The sequence below is a fragment of the Pseudopipra pipra genome, chromosome W, assembly GCF_036250125.1.
Source record: "Pseudopipra pipra isolate bDixPip1 chromosome W, bDixPip1.hap1, whole genome shotgun sequence".
NCBI lineage: Eukaryota > Metazoa > Chordata > Aves > Passeriformes > Pipridae > Pseudopipra > Pseudopipra pipra.
In genome coordinates, this window is record NC_087580.1 from 36,882,265 (window position 1) to 36,899,617 (window position 17,353).

General features: G+C 56.3%; 2 protein-coding genes across 2 annotated transcripts in view; both read right to left on the minus strand.

Annotated features, from left to right (window-relative positions):
- LOC135405269 (zinc finger protein 160-like) overlaps nt 1-17,353 on the minus strand; it is a 292,050-nt gene that overhangs the window by 178,277 nt on the left and 96,420 nt on the right. The window lies entirely within an intron of this gene.
- On the minus strand, nt 9,292-15,419 carry LOC135405537 (alanine aminotransferase 1-like). Its single transcript, XM_064640246.1, has 6 exons — nt 15,365-15,419; nt 15,091-15,199; nt 13,408-13,538; nt 10,828-11,071; nt 9,983-10,062; nt 9,292-9,447 (listed from the first exon to the last, which is right to left on the minus strand). Exons 1-6 carry the CDS (start codon nt 15,395-15,397, stop codon nt 9,307-9,309), a joined length of 738 nt encoding a protein of 245 aa, XP_064496316.1. The 5' UTR covers nt 15,398-15,419; the 3' UTR covers nt 9,292-9,306.

The following is a 17,353-nucleotide window of genomic DNA, read 5'->3' on the forward strand; positions in this document are numbered from 1 at the left end:
TTGGGAATCCCTCGGGATTGGGATTGAGATCTGGTTGGGATTGGGACTAGGGTTGGGATTAGGGTGGAATCCCTAAGGATTGGGTTGGATTGGGATTGGAATCCCTCAGGGTTGGATTGGGATGGAATCCCTCAGGATTGAGATTGAATCAGAATCTATTGGGATTGGATTGGAATCGGGATTGGGACGGAATCCCTCGGGATTGGATTGCGATCTGGTTGGGATTGGAGTTGGGATTGGGATCGCGATTGGAATCCCTCAGATTGGACTGGGATGGGGATTGGAATCAAAATGCCTTGATTGGGATCAGGTTTGAGATTGGGATTGGGACTGGGATTGGGGTTGGGATTGAGATTGGGATTGGGATCTGATTGGTATTGGGTTGGGATAGGGATTGGATTGGAATCCCTCAGGATTGAGATTGGAATTGGTATTGGGATCATGATTGGAATCCTCTGGATTGGATTGGGGTTGGGATTAGGGTTGGGGATTGGGATCAGAATTGGGATTGGAATTGGGATTGAGATGGGGATTAAGACTGGGATTGCAATCAGGATTGAGGTTAGGATTGGGATGGGGATTGGGATCAGGATTGGGGTTGGGATTGGGATTCCGCATGATTGGGGTTGGGATTGGAATCCCTTGGGATTGGGATTTGAATCGGGATTGGATCTGGATTGGGATTGGGTGGGTTTGGAATTGGGGTTGGGAGTGGGGTTGGGAGTGGGGTTGGGGTTGGGATCAGGATTGGAATTGGGATTGAGGGTCAGGGGGGATCCCACCCAGATCCACACCTCCAGAGAGGTCCCGTCATGCCTCGGGATCAGGATCGGGATCGGGATACATGCCTGGTTCCTCCCCAGGGCGCGCGGGGCCAAGCAGGATCCGGGTGGAATTCGGGGAATTGTCCTTCCACTTCCGCGCCTATGGAGACCTGAGCGAGGGGGAGCTCGACTCTGTCTGCCAATTCCTGCTCCAGCGCGTGAAATCCCGGGAAAAGGCCGCCCTGCGCCAGCTCCGGGCCTGTTTCCGGGCATTCCAGAGGTGAGGAAAACCACCCCTTCCCGGGTTTTCCTGCCCCTGTTTTCTCTGGAATGCTGGGAAAGGGCGGGAAGTTGATGGGGTGGGATCAGCGTGGCATTCCAGAGGTGAGGAAAACCACCCCTATGTCCCTGTTTTCCTGCCCTGATTTCCCTGGAATGCTGGGAAAGGGTGGGAAGGTGATGGGGTGGGTTCAGCGTGGCATTCCAGAGCTTGGATCCCAACCCTCTGCAGGAGGAGGAGGAGGAGAGGAGGAGCTCCAGGCTCAAGGATCTGATCCGGGAATACTTCGAGCAGGATGGACTCGGATCCCAGGAGGAGGAGGAGGAGCAGGAGGAGGAGGAGGAGGAGGAGCTGGGAAGGGCTCAGGTACATCCCGGTTTTCCTGGGAGATGATCCCAGGTTGGGAATGCCTGGGGTTGGATGAGGGTGAGGATTTGGGATGAGGAGGAGGAGGGATGTGAGCTCCCCATAGATTTGGGATGAGGAGGAGGAGGGATGTGAGCTCCCCATAGATTTGGGATGAGGGATGTGAGCTCCCCATGGATTTGGGATGAGGGATGTGAGCTCCCCATGGATTTGGGATGAGGGATGTGAGCTCCCCATGGATTTGGGATGAGGGATGTGAATCCCCATGGATTTGGGATAAGAAAGAGGAGGGAGGAGGAGGAGGAGCCATTTGAGCTTCAGATGGATTTGAGATGAGGAGGAGGAAGGATGTGAGCTCCCCATGGATTTGGGATGAGGGCTGTGAGCTCCACATGGATTTGGGATGAGGAAGAGCAGGGATATGATCTCCTTTGGATTTGGGATGAAGAATGTGAGTTCCCCATGGGTTTGGGATGAGGAAGAGGAGGGAGGAGAAGGAGGAGCCATATGAGCTCCCCATGGATTTAGGAGGTGGGATATGACCTCCCCATGGATTTGGGATGAGGGCTGTGAGCTCCCCATGGATTTGGGATGAGGAGGAGGAGGGCTGTGAGCTCCCCATGGATTTGGGAGGCGAGCTATGATCTCCCATGGATTTGGGATGAGGGATGTGAGCTCCCCATGGATTTGGGATGAGGGATATGATCTCCCCAGGGATTTGGGAGGGGGGATATGACCTCCCCATGGATTTGGGATGGGATGGGATGAGGGCTGAGCTCCCCATGGATTCGGGATGAGGGCTGTGCCCTCCCCATGGATTTGGGATGGGATCGGATGGGAGCAGGGCTGTGATCTCCCCCTGGATTTGGGATGGGATGTGATGGGATGGGAGCAGGTCTGATCTCTTCCCTGCCCTCAGGATCTGCGGGACTGGGAGAGCTGGGTCCGCTCTGACATCCGATGCTTCCTGTCCGTCCGCCCCGACGAGAAGTTCTCCGGGAGAGCCATCGCCAGGATATTCCACGGGATCAGTAAGGACTGATGGGATGGGATTTGGGGATCTGGGATCCCTTCCTGCCCCTCTTCCCCCCGCTGCCATTCCCGGTTTTCCGCAGGCAGCCCCCGCTTCCCGGCACAGATCTACGGGCAGGATCGGCGCTTCTGGAGGAGGCACCTCCCCCTGGATTTCCACTGGATCGCCCGCCTGGCCACCCAGGAGATCCTGGATGCTGCCAGGTGAGGGGCATTCCCGGGAATGTCCTTCCCACACCCTCCCCCAGGAGCCTTTTTCCGGGGGCGTTTTATCGGGATTTTGTAAATTAATAAACAGAGGATTTTGTAAATTAATAAACAGAGCCTGCCGGGAACGGGATCTGATGGGTGTCACAGTCCATCCCTGGATCCCGCAAAGCCAGCCCTGGATCCCACAATCCATCCCTGGATCCCATGAATCCATCCATGGATCCCACAAAGCCATCCCTGGATCCCACAGTCCATCCACTGATCCCACAAAGCCGTCCCTGGATCCCACAATCCATCCCTGGATCCCATGGATCCATCTGTGGATCTCATGAATCTGTTCCTGGATCCCATGGATCCATCTGTGGATCTCATGAATCTGTTCCTGGATCCCACAATCCATCCCTGGATCCCACAATCCATCTCTGGATCTCATTAATCCAACCCTGGATCCCACAATCCATCCACTGATCCCATGAATCCATCCATGGGATCTCACAGTCCGTCCCTGGATCCCACAGTCCATCCACTGATCCCATGAATCCACCCTTGGATCCCATGAATCCATCCCTGGATCCCACAATTCAACCCTGGATCCCACAATCCATCCACTGATCCACGAATCCAACCCTGGATCTCACAATCCATCCCTGGATCCCATGGATCCATCCACTGATCCCATGAATCCATCCATGGGATCTCACAGTCCATCCCTGGATCTCATGAGTCTATCCTGGATCCCACAAATCCATCCATTGATCTCATGAATCCATCTGTGGATCCCATTAATCCATCCCTGGATCCCACAATCCATCCATTGATCCCACAAATCCATCCCTGGATCCTCCCAGTCCCTCCCTGGATCCCCCAAATCCATCCCTGGCTCCCCCCAATCCCTCCCTGGATCCCCCCAATCCCTCCCTGGATCCCCCCAGTCCCTCCCCAGCCCGGGGGCTCCTGTCCCTTGGGATCATTCCGGCTGGGATGGGCTTTGGCAGCGGGTGAGGAGCAGCAGGACCCTCTCCAGTGTCTGCGGTGGCAGCAGCAGCGACAGCCTGGAGGGCACCGGGGGGGCACCTGGGTCCTTCCAGCCCCAAATCCCCCCAAATCCACCCCAAATCCCACCCAAATCCCCCCCAATCCCACCCCACCGGCCGGGGGGGGGGCACCAGGGGGCACGTGGGTCCTTCCGGCCCCAAATCCCCCCCAAATCCCACCCCACCGGGCAGGGGGGCTCCACTGGGCAATGGGAACCCCTCAAATTGGAGCCCACCCCCCACCCCAAAGAGCCCCAAATTGGGGTGGCAGCGGAGCCCAGGAGGCGACACCCCCTGACCCCAACACCTGAGGGGACCCCAAAATAACACTCCCTGACCCCAACACCTGAGAGGACCCCAAAATAACACCCCCTGACCCCAACACCTGAGGGCACCCCAAAATAACACCCCCTGACCCCAACCCCTGAGGGGACCCCAAAATAACACCCCCTGACCCCAACACCTTAGAGGACCCCAAAATCCCAGCCCCCAAATCCTACCTCCTAACACCCAACACCCCCCACTCCAACAGGACCCCAAAATCCCAGCCCCCAACCCCAAAATCCCAAGCCCAACACCCTGATGGGACCCCAAAATCCCAGCTCCCAACCCCAAAATCCCACCCCTAACACGCCCGACCCCAACAGGACCCCAAAATCCCAAACCCACCCAACCCCAAAATCCCACCCTCTAACACTCAAAACCTGATGAGACCCCAAAATCCCACCCCGTAACACCCAACACCCTGATGGGACCTCAAAATCCCAGCCCCTGACCCCAAAATCCCACCCCTTAACACCCAACACCCCCCACCCCAACGGGACCCCAAAATCCCACCCCCGACCCCAAAATCCCAACACCCAACTCCAACACCCTGATGGGACCCCAAAATCCCACCCTGTAACACCCAACACCCCCCACCCCAACAAGACCCCAAAATCCCACCCTGTAACACCCAACACCCTGATGGGACCCCAGATTCCCACCCCTCAAATCTCAACACCCCCCCCACCACACTGGGACCCCAAAATCCCAACCCCAGCTCCCAAAGAGGACCCCAAAGTCCCACATTTTGGGTGCCTCCATCTCCCCCAGATCCCACATTTTGGGTGCCCCCCATGTCCCCCACATTTTGGGTGCCCCCATATCCCCTACACCCGCCATTTGGGTGCCTCCCATTTCCCTCAGTACCCCATATTTTGGGTGCCCCCCATATCCTCCATACCCCATATTTTGGGTGCCCCCCCATACCCCAGGTGGGTGCCCTCCATGTCCCCCTGATACCCCCCATTTGGGTGCCCTCCGTGCCCCCATTTGGGTGCCCCCATTTCCCCCCACACCCCATATTTTGGGTGCTCCCCCATGTCCCCCAATACCCCACATTTGGGTGCCCCCATTTCCTCCCACACCCCACATTTTGGGTACTCCCCCATCTCCCCCACACCCCACATTTTGGGTGGCCCCCTGTGCCGCCATGTGGGTGCCCCCATTTCCCTCAATACCCCACAATTTGGGTGCCCCCATTTCCCCCCACCCCCCACATTTTGCCCCCCCCCATCTCCCCCGTGCCCCCCTGTGGGTGCCCCATTTCCCCATACCCCATATTTTGGGTGCCCCCATTCCCCCTCCCCACACCCCACATTTTGGGTGCCCCCCATCTCCCTCGTGTCCCCATGTGGGTGCCCCCATTTCCCCCCACACCCCACACTTTGGGTGCTCCCATCTCCCCCGTGCTGCCCATTTTGGGTGCCCCCATTTCCCCCCAGACCCTCCCATTTTGGGTACCCCCCCATCTCCCCCGTGCCCCCCATGTGGGTGCCCCCATTTCCCCCAATACCCCATATTTTGGGTGCCCCCATTTCCCCCCAGACCCCCCATTCTGGGTACCCCCCCATCTCCCCCGTACCCCAGGTGGGAGCCCCCCTCGAGCCCGAAGTGGCTCCCGGGAACACCCCCGGGAGCTCCTTCGGGGACACCCCCGGGAACACCCCCGGGAACTCCTCGGGAGCTCCTCCGACCGCCGGTACCGAACACGGGACAGTGACAGCGCCTGGGGGGACACGGGACAGATGGACAGGGATAGGGACAGATGGACAGGCACAGGGACAGGGACAGAGGGACAGGGACAGGGACAGAGGGACAGGGGACACGGTCAGGGGACAGGGACAGGGACAGATGGACAGGGACAGGGACAGGGACAGGGGACAGGGACAGGGGACAGAGGGACAGGGGACACGGTCAGGGGACAGGGGGACAGGGACAGGGGACAGGGACAGGGACAGAGGGACAGGGACAGGGACAGGGGCCAGGGGGCCAGGGCCAGGGCCAGGGGACAGGGACAGATGGACAGGGACAGGGGACAGGGACAGGGGACAGGGGGACAGGAGACAGGGTCAGGGACAGGGGGGACACGGGGACAGATGGGACACGGACAGGGACATAGGGGGACAGGGGGACACAGGGGGACAGAACCACTGGGACAGGGAGGGGAAAAGGGGGAGACAGGGGGGGACACCGAGGGAGGGACCCTGTGCCCAGGGGGTCCCTGTCCCCAGAGTGTCCCTTTCCCCCTGTCCCCAGGGTGTCCCTGGGCTGTCCCCTGTCCCCAAGGTGTTCCCTGTGCCCAGAGTGTCCCCTGTCCCCAGGGTGTCCCTGTCCCTGTCCCCAGGGTGTCCCTGTCCCCTGTCCCCGGGATGTCCCGAGTCCCCCAGGCCCCCCCATGTCCCCAGGATGTCCCACATTGCCAGGGTGTCCCTGTCCCCAAGGTGTCCCCTGTCCACAGGGTGTCCCTTTCCCTGTCCCCAGGGTGTCCCTGTCCCTGTCCCCGGGATGTCCCGAGTCCCCCAGACACCCCCCCCCCATGTCCCCGGGATGTCCCACATTCCCAGGGTGTCCCACATCCCAAATATGTCCCGAGTCCCCAGGATGTCCCACGTTCCCAGTCCCCCCCCATCCCCAATCCCCCCCCCGCAGGGCCGTGTGTCCCCCCCCTTCCCTCTCTCCCCCCAGTTCTCCCAGTGCCCCCCACTTCCCCAGTTCCCCCAGTCCCCTCCTCCCAGTGCCCCCAGTTCCCTCAGTGCCCCTAGTCCCCCCAGTGTCCCCCAGTGTCCCCCATCCCAGTCCCCCATCCCAGTTCCCCCAGTCCCCTCTGTACCAGTTCCTGTCCCGTGTCTGTGCCCTGGACCCGTGGGAATGTCCCCCATCCCAGTCAACCCCAGTCCCTCCCAGTCCCCCCAGCGCCCTCAGTCCCCCCATTCCCCCATTCTCCCAGTCTCCCAGTGCCCCCAGTCCCCCCAGTGCCCCCAGTCCCTCCCAGTCCCCCATCCCAGTCCCCCCATTCCCCCCATTCCCCCAGTCCCTCCCAGTCCCTCCCAGTGCCCCCATTCCCCCCGTCCCTCCCAGTCCCTCCCAGTGCCCCCAGTGCCCCCAGTCCCCCCCTTACCCTGTCGGTGTCCGTGCCCTGTACCCGTAGGAGGGCTCGGGGCCCCCCGGCCGGGGCCGGGCAGCGAATCCCGGGGACAGAGCCCAGAACATCCTGAACCCTCCGAGCGTTCCGGGACAGAGCCTGGCACAGGGACACCCGGTGCTGCGGGATAACGGGATATGGGATTGGGATAATGGGATAATGGGATTGGGATGGGACAGCGACAGGGACAGGGACACATGGTGCTGGATATGGGATAATGGGATAATGGGATATGGGATAATGGGATTGGGATAATGGGAGAGCACCCGGCACAGGGACACACGGTGCTGGATATGGGATAATGGGATATGGGATAATGGGATATGGGATAATGGGATATGGGATAATGGGAGAGCGCCCGGCACAGGGACACACGGTGCTGGATATGGGATTGGGATAATGGGATTGGGATGGGAGAGCGGCCAGTACAGGGACACACGGTGCTGGGATTGGGATATGGGATTGGGATAATGGGATTGGGACGGGACAGGGACACACGGTGCTGGATATGGGATATGGGATTGGGATAATGGGATTGGGATAATGGGATTGGGATGGGACAGGGACAGGGACACAGGGTGCTGGATATGGGATAATGGGATATGAGATATGGGATAATGGGAGAGCGCCCGGCACAGGGACACACGGTGCTGGATATGGGATTGGGATAATGGGATTGGGATGGGAGAGCGACCGGCACAGGGACACACAGTGCTGGGGTTGGGATATGGGATTGGGATAATGGGATTGGGATGGGACAGCGACAGGGATGGGGACCCGCGGTGCTGCAGGATAGTGGGATATGGGATTGGGATAATGGGATTGGGATGGGAGAGCGCCTGGCACAGGGACACACAGTGTTGGGGTTGGGATATGGGATTGGGATAATGGGATATGGGATAATGGGACAGCGCCCGGCACAGGGACACACGGGGCTGGGATTGGGATATGGGATAAAGGGATAATGGGATAATGGGATATGGGATAACGGGAATGGGATGGGACAGTGCCCAGCACAGGGACACACGGTGGTGGGATATGGGATAATGGGATAATGGGATAGTGGGATATGGGATAATGGGATTGGGATGGGACAGTGCCCAGCACAGGGACACACGGTGGTGGGATTGGGATAATGGCATTGGGATAATGGCATTGGGATATGGATCAGGACAGCACCCGGCACAGCTTCCGCTGGTCCTTTGGGATATGGGATTGGGATAATGGGATTGGGACCAGGACAGTGCCCAGCACAGGGACCTGCAGTGCTGCAGGATAATGGGATAACAGGATTGGGATAATGGCATTGGGGCAGGGTGGGATGGGGATTGGGATGGGATTGGGATTGGGATTGAGATTGGGATTGGGATTGGGGTGGGGTGGGATGGGATGGGGATGGAGATGGAGATGGAGATGGGATAAGAAATAGGATAGGGTGGGATGGGATGGGATGGGATGGGATGGGATGGGATGGGATGGGGTGGGGTGGGGTGGGGTGGGGTGGGATGGGATGGGATGGGGTGGGATGGGGTGGGATGGGATAAGAAATAGGATTGGATGGGATGGGACGGGATGGGATGGGGTAAGAAATAGGATAGGATGGGATGGGATGGGATGGAATGGAATGGAATGGAATGGAATGGAATGGAATGGAATGGAATGGAATGGAATGGGCTGGGCTGGGGCTGGGATGGGATGGGATGGGGTAAGAAATAGGATAGGATGGGATGGGATGGGATGGGGTAAGAAATAGGATAGGATGGGATGGGATGGGATGGGATGGGATGGGGTAAGAAATAGGATAGGATGGGATGGGACGGGATGGGACGGGATGGGATGGATGGGGTGGGATAAGAAGTAGGATGGGCTGGGCCGGGCTGGGCCGGGCCGTGCCCCAAGCAGCCTCTCCCACCTCCTGCACCGCCCTCGCGATGGGATCTGCTGGGTCCGGTGGGTCCATGAGCAGGTCCAGGAGGATCCTGCCGGGCACACAGGGCCGGGGGATGGACTGGGCCAGCTGGAAGAGCTCCCGAACCCCCTCCTCGATGTTCACCAGCTCCAGGAACCCCGCGCGGAAGCCGCTCCTGCGGGAACGGCCGCGCTCAGCCCAGGGAGATCCATCCCGGACATCCCATTCCCGGCATTCATTCCCGCTCACTCTCCGGCAGCGCTCTTGGACAGGGAGTAGAAGGAGACGAGCTGGACGGAGGAGGAGAGCGGGGGCCCGGCCTCAGCCAGAGCCCGGCGGAACGACACGAACGGGCGATCCGGGGAGAAGGAGCGTTCCTGGTGCACCTGGGGGGGGAAACGGGGGGGAATGGGGTGGGAATGGGGCGAGAATGGGGCAGGGAGTGCCCTGGTGCACCTGGGGATGGGAAACGGGCTGGGAATGGGCTGGGAATAGGGTGGGAATGGGGCGAGAATGGGGTGGGAGTGGGGTGGGAATGGGGCAGGGAGTGCCCTGGGAATGGAATGGGTAATTGGACAGAGAAATGGGGCTGGAAAAGGGGGAATGGGGTGGGAATGGGGTGGGAATGGGGCAGGGAGTGCCTGGGAATGGGGCTGGAAAAGGGATAATGGGGGCACTGGGGAAGTGAATTAGGGGGGAAATGGGGCAGGAATGGGGCAGGGAGTGCTCTGGGATAGTGGGGTGGGGAAAGGGATAATGGGGAGGAAATGGGGTGGGAATTGGGCAGGGAGTGCCCTGGGAATGGGGTGGGAATGGGGCAGGGAGTGCCCTGGGAATGGGGTGGGCACTGGGCCAGGGCAGGGGGGCTGCCAAGGGGCACGGGGGGCACTGGGGGCACTGGGGGCACTGGGGCTGCCCCACCTCATCCACCAGCAGCAGCAGCGGCTCCTCGAACGCCAGAGACAGCAGGGCCAGCATGGAATGGCGGCTGAGAACATGGCCTGGGGTGGGAATAACGGAATAACGGGAATAGTGGGAATAATGAGGACTCAGCCTGGAATCCCAGCTGAGAACATGGCCTGGGGTGGGAATAACAGGAATAACGGGAAGGATGGGAATGATGGGAATGATGGGAATGATGGGAATAATGGGAATAATGGGAATGGTGGGAATGGGGGCTGAGCCCGGGAACCCTGGCTGAGCATGTGGGCTGGAATGGGAATAATGGGAATAACGGGAATAGTGGGAATGATGGGAATAATGGGAATAATGGGAATAGTGGGAACGGGAATGGGAATGGTGGGATGGGTTGAACTGGGGAAACTGAGGCCCGGGGAGGGTTTAAGTGGAGCCCAAGAGGGGCGAGTGATGCCCGAGGTGGATTTAAACCAGAGCCCAGAGGGGAAAGTGAGGCCCAAGGAGGGGTTAACTGGGAAACAAAGGCACGGGAGGGGGGGGGTTTAGGCAGAGCCCAGCAGGGAAACTGAGGCACAGGAGGGGTTTAACTGGGCACACCGAGCCCTGGGCTGGGTTTAACTGGGCACACCGAGCCCTGGGCTGGGTTTAACTGGGGACACCAAGCCCCGGGCTGGGTTTAACTGGGGAAACTGAGGCACAGGAAGGGTTTAATCGTGCCCACCGAGCCCTGGGCTGGGTTTAATTGGGACACCGAGCCCCGGGCCGGGTTTAAACGTTCCCACCGAGCCCCAGGTCAGGATTCCTCATTCCCAGCTCCCCCCGGGCCGGGTTTAACCCCCCGCACTCACCCGTGGGGTCCCCAGGGTTGACGACCCAGAGCACTTTGGGGGTGCAGCGGCCCCGCGCGTCCCGCAGCTCCCGGCGGATCGCGGCCACGTCCGGGGCCCATTCCCGGGATTCCTCCAGGGGGTACGGGATGGGCACGGCCCCCGCCAGCCCCGCGGCCAGCGCGGCCAGGGGGGGGCCCGGCACGGGCACCAGGACCCCCGTGGGCACCGCCGAGCGGGGATCGACCAGCAGGGACAGCACGAACTGCCAAGGGAAGGAGGGACAACGGGACCCGTCGGGGCGAGGAATAAAAATTTTGGTTTTTTTTTTATAGGAATGTGGGGAAGTTTTAAGAGATCCCAGTCCAGAGCCGGAGATTGGGGGGGCTTTTTTTTTTTTTTTTCGGCCGGGTAAGGGAGATAAAAAAACTATTATAAAATATATAAATAATGTATATTTTTAAAAATATATTTTATATATATATATAAAAATATATATTTATATTTTATATAGAATATATACATTATATATAATATATTATATATAGTTTTACAATTATATATATATTTTATATATATTTTATATATATTATATATTTTATACTATGTTATATTATATATAGTTTTATAATTATATATAATATATATAATATATATTTTTATAATATATACTATATACATTATATATATTATAATATATACTATATATATTATATATATAGTACATATATTATATACATTATAATATATAATATATATTTTATATATATTATATATTTTATATTATATTATATATAATTTTAAAATTATAATATATTATATATAATATATATAATATATATTATAAATATATATATATTATATATATAATATACATATATAATAAAAAACCCTGAATAAATCCGCAATAAAACCCCTCCCCCCTTTCTTTGCTCCCTGAGTTCGCAGCGGGGTATTGAAATTGAAATTTTAAATTTCTTCCATTTAAAAAAAAAAGAGGGATTTTTTTTTTTTCCGGAGTTTCTGGTGTCTTTCTTCGATTTAAAAAAAAAGGGATATTTTTTTTCTTTTCCGATGGTCAGGCCGGGGTTTAAGGCTGGAATTCCCGGGGGTACAGGAGGAGAAATAAAAATATGGGTGGTGTTTTTATAGGAATGGGGTGAAGTTTGAAGAGCTCCGAGTCCCAGAGCTGGGTGTCTGGGGGGTCTTTTTTGCAGCGAAAAAAACACTTTTCAGACAAAAAAATGAAATATTAACCTTATCTAAAGAAAAAAACTATTATAAAATATATATATAATATATATATATTTTATATATATATTATATATATTATATATTTCATGTTATATTTTATTATCTATAGTTTTATAATTATATATATTATAGATATAGCATATATAACATATTATAAATATATATTTTATATATATTATATGTAATTATAGAACTATTACATATATAATATATATATTATAAATATATATATTATATGTATTATATATATATAATTATAAAACTATAAAACTATTAAACCCGAGGGGGTCTTTCCTCCCCCCGAAAAAAAAATACTCGGTGCTGGAGTAGAATTATTTAGAAATATTTAAATAACTATATTTAGATATTTATTATATATAATATATATAAAAAATATATATATAATATATAATATATATAATATATTTTATAAATATCTAAATATAGATTATAATAATATATATATCTTTTTATATAATTATATATAATTATATATAATTATAAAACTATAAAACTCGTGGAATTTAAATTTAAATTTCTTCCATTTAAGAAAAAAAAAAAAGACGGATTTTTTTTTCTTTCTTTTCTCGACAGTCGAGACGGGAGTTTAGGGATGGAATTCTCGGGGAAATGGGATAAGGTTAATATTTCATTTTTTTTGCCTGAAAAGGTTTCTTTTCGCTGCAAAAAAAGGGGACTTCCCCTTCTTTTTTATTCGAGTCCGGCACCGAGTTTTGTTTTTTTGGAGGAGAAAAGACCCCCTCGGTTTTAATAGTTCTATAGTTTTATAATTATATATATATATATACATATATATATAAAAAATATAGATATTGTAAATATATATATTTTATATATAATATATATAATATATAATAAATAAAGTAACATATGATATAATATCTAAAAACGTAAATATATATTTTTATAAATACATAAATATCATATAAATGTAATAGTATATAATAATATATATAAATATATATTTATAATATATATTGTATATAATTATAAAGCTATATATAATATTATATATATTTATACTGTATGTAATATATATTATATATTTACTTACAAAACTATTGATAATATTATATATATATTTATAATATATATTATATATTATATATATAATTATAAAACTATATATAATATAATATATTATGACATAATATAATATAAAATATTAAATTTTTAAAATTTAAATTTAAATTTCTTCAATTTAAAAAAAGAGGGATTTTTTTTTTTTTTCTTTTCAACCGGTGGGATTTTTTTTTTCCTCATGGTCAGGCTGGGGATTTTTCCAAGGCTGGAATTCCCTGGAGTTTGAGAAGGGAAGGGACTGACCGGCAGGATGGAGGCGGTGCCGCTGCACAGGATGATGTTTTTGGGGTCCGAGGGGATCCCGTCCCGCCGCTCCAGGAACCGGGACACGCGCTCGGGAACACACCGGGATCGGTGCTCGTGGTTGTACCCACCTGGGAGGGCACCCCGAGATCAGGGGGGCACCCCGGAGATCGAAGGGGAGCCCCAGAGACCCCAGAAATTGTTTGGGGGCACCCCAGAGATTGTTTGGGGGCACCCCATAATTCAAACAGGCACCCCAGAGATCAAAGGGGCACCCCAGAGACTGTTTGGGGGCACCCCAGAGATCAAAGGGGTGCCCCATAGCTCAAACGGGCACCCCATAGCTCAAATGGGCACCCCAGAATTCAAACAGGCACCCCAGAAATCAAAGGGGCACCCCAGAGATTGTTTGGGGGCACCCCAAAGCTCAAACAAGCACCCCATAATTCAATCGGGCAACCCAGAGATTGTTTGGGGGCACCCCAAAGCTCAAACGAGCACCCCATAATTCAATCGGGCAACCCAGAGATTGTTTGAGAGCACCCCAGAAATCAAAGGGGCACCCCAGAGATTGTTTGGGCGCACCCCAGAGCTCAGAGGGGCACCCCATAATTCAAACGGCACCCCATGGGTCGTTCTGAGGGCATCCCGAGGGTTTGGGCACCCCAGAACTCAAAGGGGCACCCCATGGGTCGTTCTGAGGGGACTCCCATGGCTCTGGGCACCCCAGAACTCAAACGGGCACCCCATGGGTCGTTCTGAGGGCACCCCAAGGCTCTGGGCACCCCATAACTCAAACAGGCACCCCACAGATCACCAGACCCCCCGCGGGACACCCCACAACCCACCCACCCACCCCACACTGAGCACCCCACGGGATCCCGACACCCCCCCCCAGCACCCCCCAAACCCACCGGAGTGACCCCAAAACCCCCAAACCCCGCTGGAGTGACCCCAAAACCCCCAAACTCCCCAAAGCCCCCAAACTCCTCCGGGGTGACCCCAAAGCCCCAAACCCCGCCGGGGTGACTCCAAAGACCCCAAACCCCTCCGCGGTGACCCCAAAGTCCCCAACCCCCCAAACCCCACCAGGGTGACCCCAAAGCCCCAAACCCTGCCGGGGTGACCCAAAGCCCCCCAAACCCCCCAAACCCCGTCAGGGTGACCCCAAAGCCCCAAACCCAGCCGAGGTGACCCCGAACCCCCCAAACCCCGCCAAGGTGACCCCAAAGCCCCCGAGCCCCCCCAAACCCCTCTGGGTGACCTCAAAGCCCCTAAAAACCCGCAAACCCTGCCGGGGTGACCCCAAACCTTCCAAACGCCTCCGGGGTGACCTCAAAGCCCCCAAAGCCCCCAAACCTCGTCAGGGTGACCCAAAGCCCCCAAACCCGCCGGGGTGACCCCAAAACCTCCAAACCCCCCAAACCCCGATGGGGTGACCCCAAAGCCCGCAAACCCCTCCAGGGTGACCCCAAAGCCCCCAAACCCCGCCGGGGTGACCCCAAACCCCCCAAACCCCTCCAGGGTGACCCCAAAACCCCCAAACCCCTCCGCGGTGACCCCAAAGCCCCCGAGCCCCCCCCAAACCCCTCCGGGGTGACCCCAAAACCCCCAAACCCCGCCGGGGTGACCCCAAACCCCTCCAGGGTGACCCCAAAGCCCCCGAACCCCCCCAGATCCCACCGATATTCCCGCTGTCCATCTCCCGCAGGATCCGGCGGGCCCGGCCCCGAACGGCCTCGGGAAACGTGTCCGTGTCCAAAAGTTCGGGACAAACACAGGCGGCCAAAACCTGGGAACAGGGATCCGAAACATGGGAACGGGGACCCAAAACCTGGGAATGGGGATCGGGATTGTCCCCGGGGACACGGGGGGGACATTCCCGGGGGTATTTGGGGATCGGGATTGTCCCCAGGGACACGGGGGTGACATCCCCGGGTGACATTCCCGGGGGTACCTGGCGCAGGACGGGAATGGGAGCCCATCCCATGGAATGCGGGTCGTCGCCGCCGCATTCCAGAGCCTGGAATGTCCCGCGGTGCCCTCGGGGGCCGCCATGGCCCGGCCCGTGCCAGGGGGGTGCTGCATGCTGCCAGGGGAGGGAAACGGGGTGGGAATTGGGCAGGATATCGGGAAAAGGGACGGGAAAAGGGGGATAACCGGGGGAAACGGGCACGGGGTGGGCACCGGGATTGGGAAACGGGGCTGGAAAAGGGGGATAACGGGGGGAACGGGGCTGGAAATAGGGATAACGGGGGGGAACGGGGCTGGAAAAGGGGGATAACGGGGGAAAACGGGGTGTCCCGGGCACGAGGTGGGCACCGGGATTGGGAAATTGGGCTGGAAAAGGGGATAACGTGAGAGAAAATGGGGTGCCCCGGGCACGGGGTGGGCACCGGGACCGGGAAATGGGGCTGGAAAAGGGGGTAACCGGGGGAAACGGGGCTGGAAAAGGGGGATAACGGGGGAAAACGGGGTGTCCCCGGGCACGGGACGGGCACTGGGAGAGGGACAGGAGGGGAAATGGGGTGGGAAAAGGGATAACGGGGGGCACCGGGGGAGAAAGGGGGGCTGAAATCGGGGGGGAAAGAGGGACAACCCTGGGCTCGGGGCAGGTCCTGGGGTGGCATAACATGGGCGGAGCTGGGCACGGAGGGACAGACGGACAGACGGGACCCCGCCCACCCCGGGCACCCCGGCACGTTAATTAAGGCCCCTAATCATTAATTAAGACCCCTAATCATTAACCAGGAGGCCCAAACATTAACCCTGCCCCAAAACAACAACCCCCGGCCACGCCCCTCCCCCCCCCCGGGGGGGTTTCCCAGGGATCCCGATCCCGGACCTGGATCCTGCCATGGCGGCCGCGGGCTGCTGACCCCGCCCCGGACCCGGAGACCCCCCTGCTCGAGGGGGGGGATGGCACCGAGGAGGAGCTGGCATGGGTGAGACCCCCCCACCCCCCCCACGGGACCCCCGGGGTCACCCAGGGGACCCCCAGGACCCCCAGGGGCACCCAGAGAACCCCCAGGGACCCCCCCAGGGTCATCCGGAGACTCCCCAGGGACCCCCGGACCCCCCCGCGGGACCCTCAAGGTCACCCAAGGTCACCCACGGACCTCACGGGGACCCACGGATTCCCACGGGACCCACAGACCCCCACGGGACCCCCAGGGTCACCCCGAGCCCCCACAGGGACCCACAGACCCCCACGGGGCCCCTGGGGTCACCCCGAACCCCACAGGGACCCTCAGGGTCACCCAGAACCCCACGCGGACCCACAGACCTCCAGGGGACCCCCCAAGCCCCAGTGGGACCCACAGGGACCCCCATGGGGACCCCCACAGGGACCCCCAGCGTCACCCCGAGTCCCACAGGGACCCACAGACCCCCACGGGACCCCCACAGGGACCCCCGGGGTCACCCAGAACCCCACAGGGTCCCACAGACCTCCAGGGGACCCTCAGAGCCCCACGGCGACCCACAGGGACCACCAGCGTCAACTCGAGCCCCCACAGGGACCCACAGACATCCAGGGGACCCCCCAAGCCCCAGTGGGACCCACAGACCTCCAGGGGACCCCCGGAGTCACCCCAAGCCCCCACAGGGACTCACAGACCCCCACGGGACCCCCAGGGTCACCCTGAGCTCCACAGGGGCCCACAGACATCCAGGGGACCCTCAGAGCCCCATGGGGACCCACAGACCCCAATGGGACCCCCATGGGACCCCCAGGGCCACCCAGAACCCCACAGGGACCCACAGACCTCCAGGGAACCCCCCGAGCCCCAGTGGGACCCACAGGGACCCCCATGGGGACCCCCATGGGGACACTCAGGGTCACCCCGAGCCCCCACAGGGACCCACAGACCCCCAGGGGATCCCCACGGGGACCCCCAGACCCCCACAGGACCCTCAGGGACACCCCAAGCCCCACAGGGACCCA

Coding starts and splice junctions, on each gene's coding strand:
- LOC135405537 (XM_064640246.1), bottom strand. CDS start 15,397: ATGGGATGGGCTCCCATTCCCGTCCTGCGCCAG. Junction 15,200..15,364: donor CCATTCCCGTCCTGCGCCAG/GTACCCCCGGGA, acceptor CCCTGTTCCCAG/GTTTTGGCCGCCTGTGTTTG. Junction 13,539..15,090: donor GATGGACAGCGGGAATATCG/GTGGGATCTGGG, acceptor GTGCCCTCCCAG/GTGGGTACAACCACGAGCAC.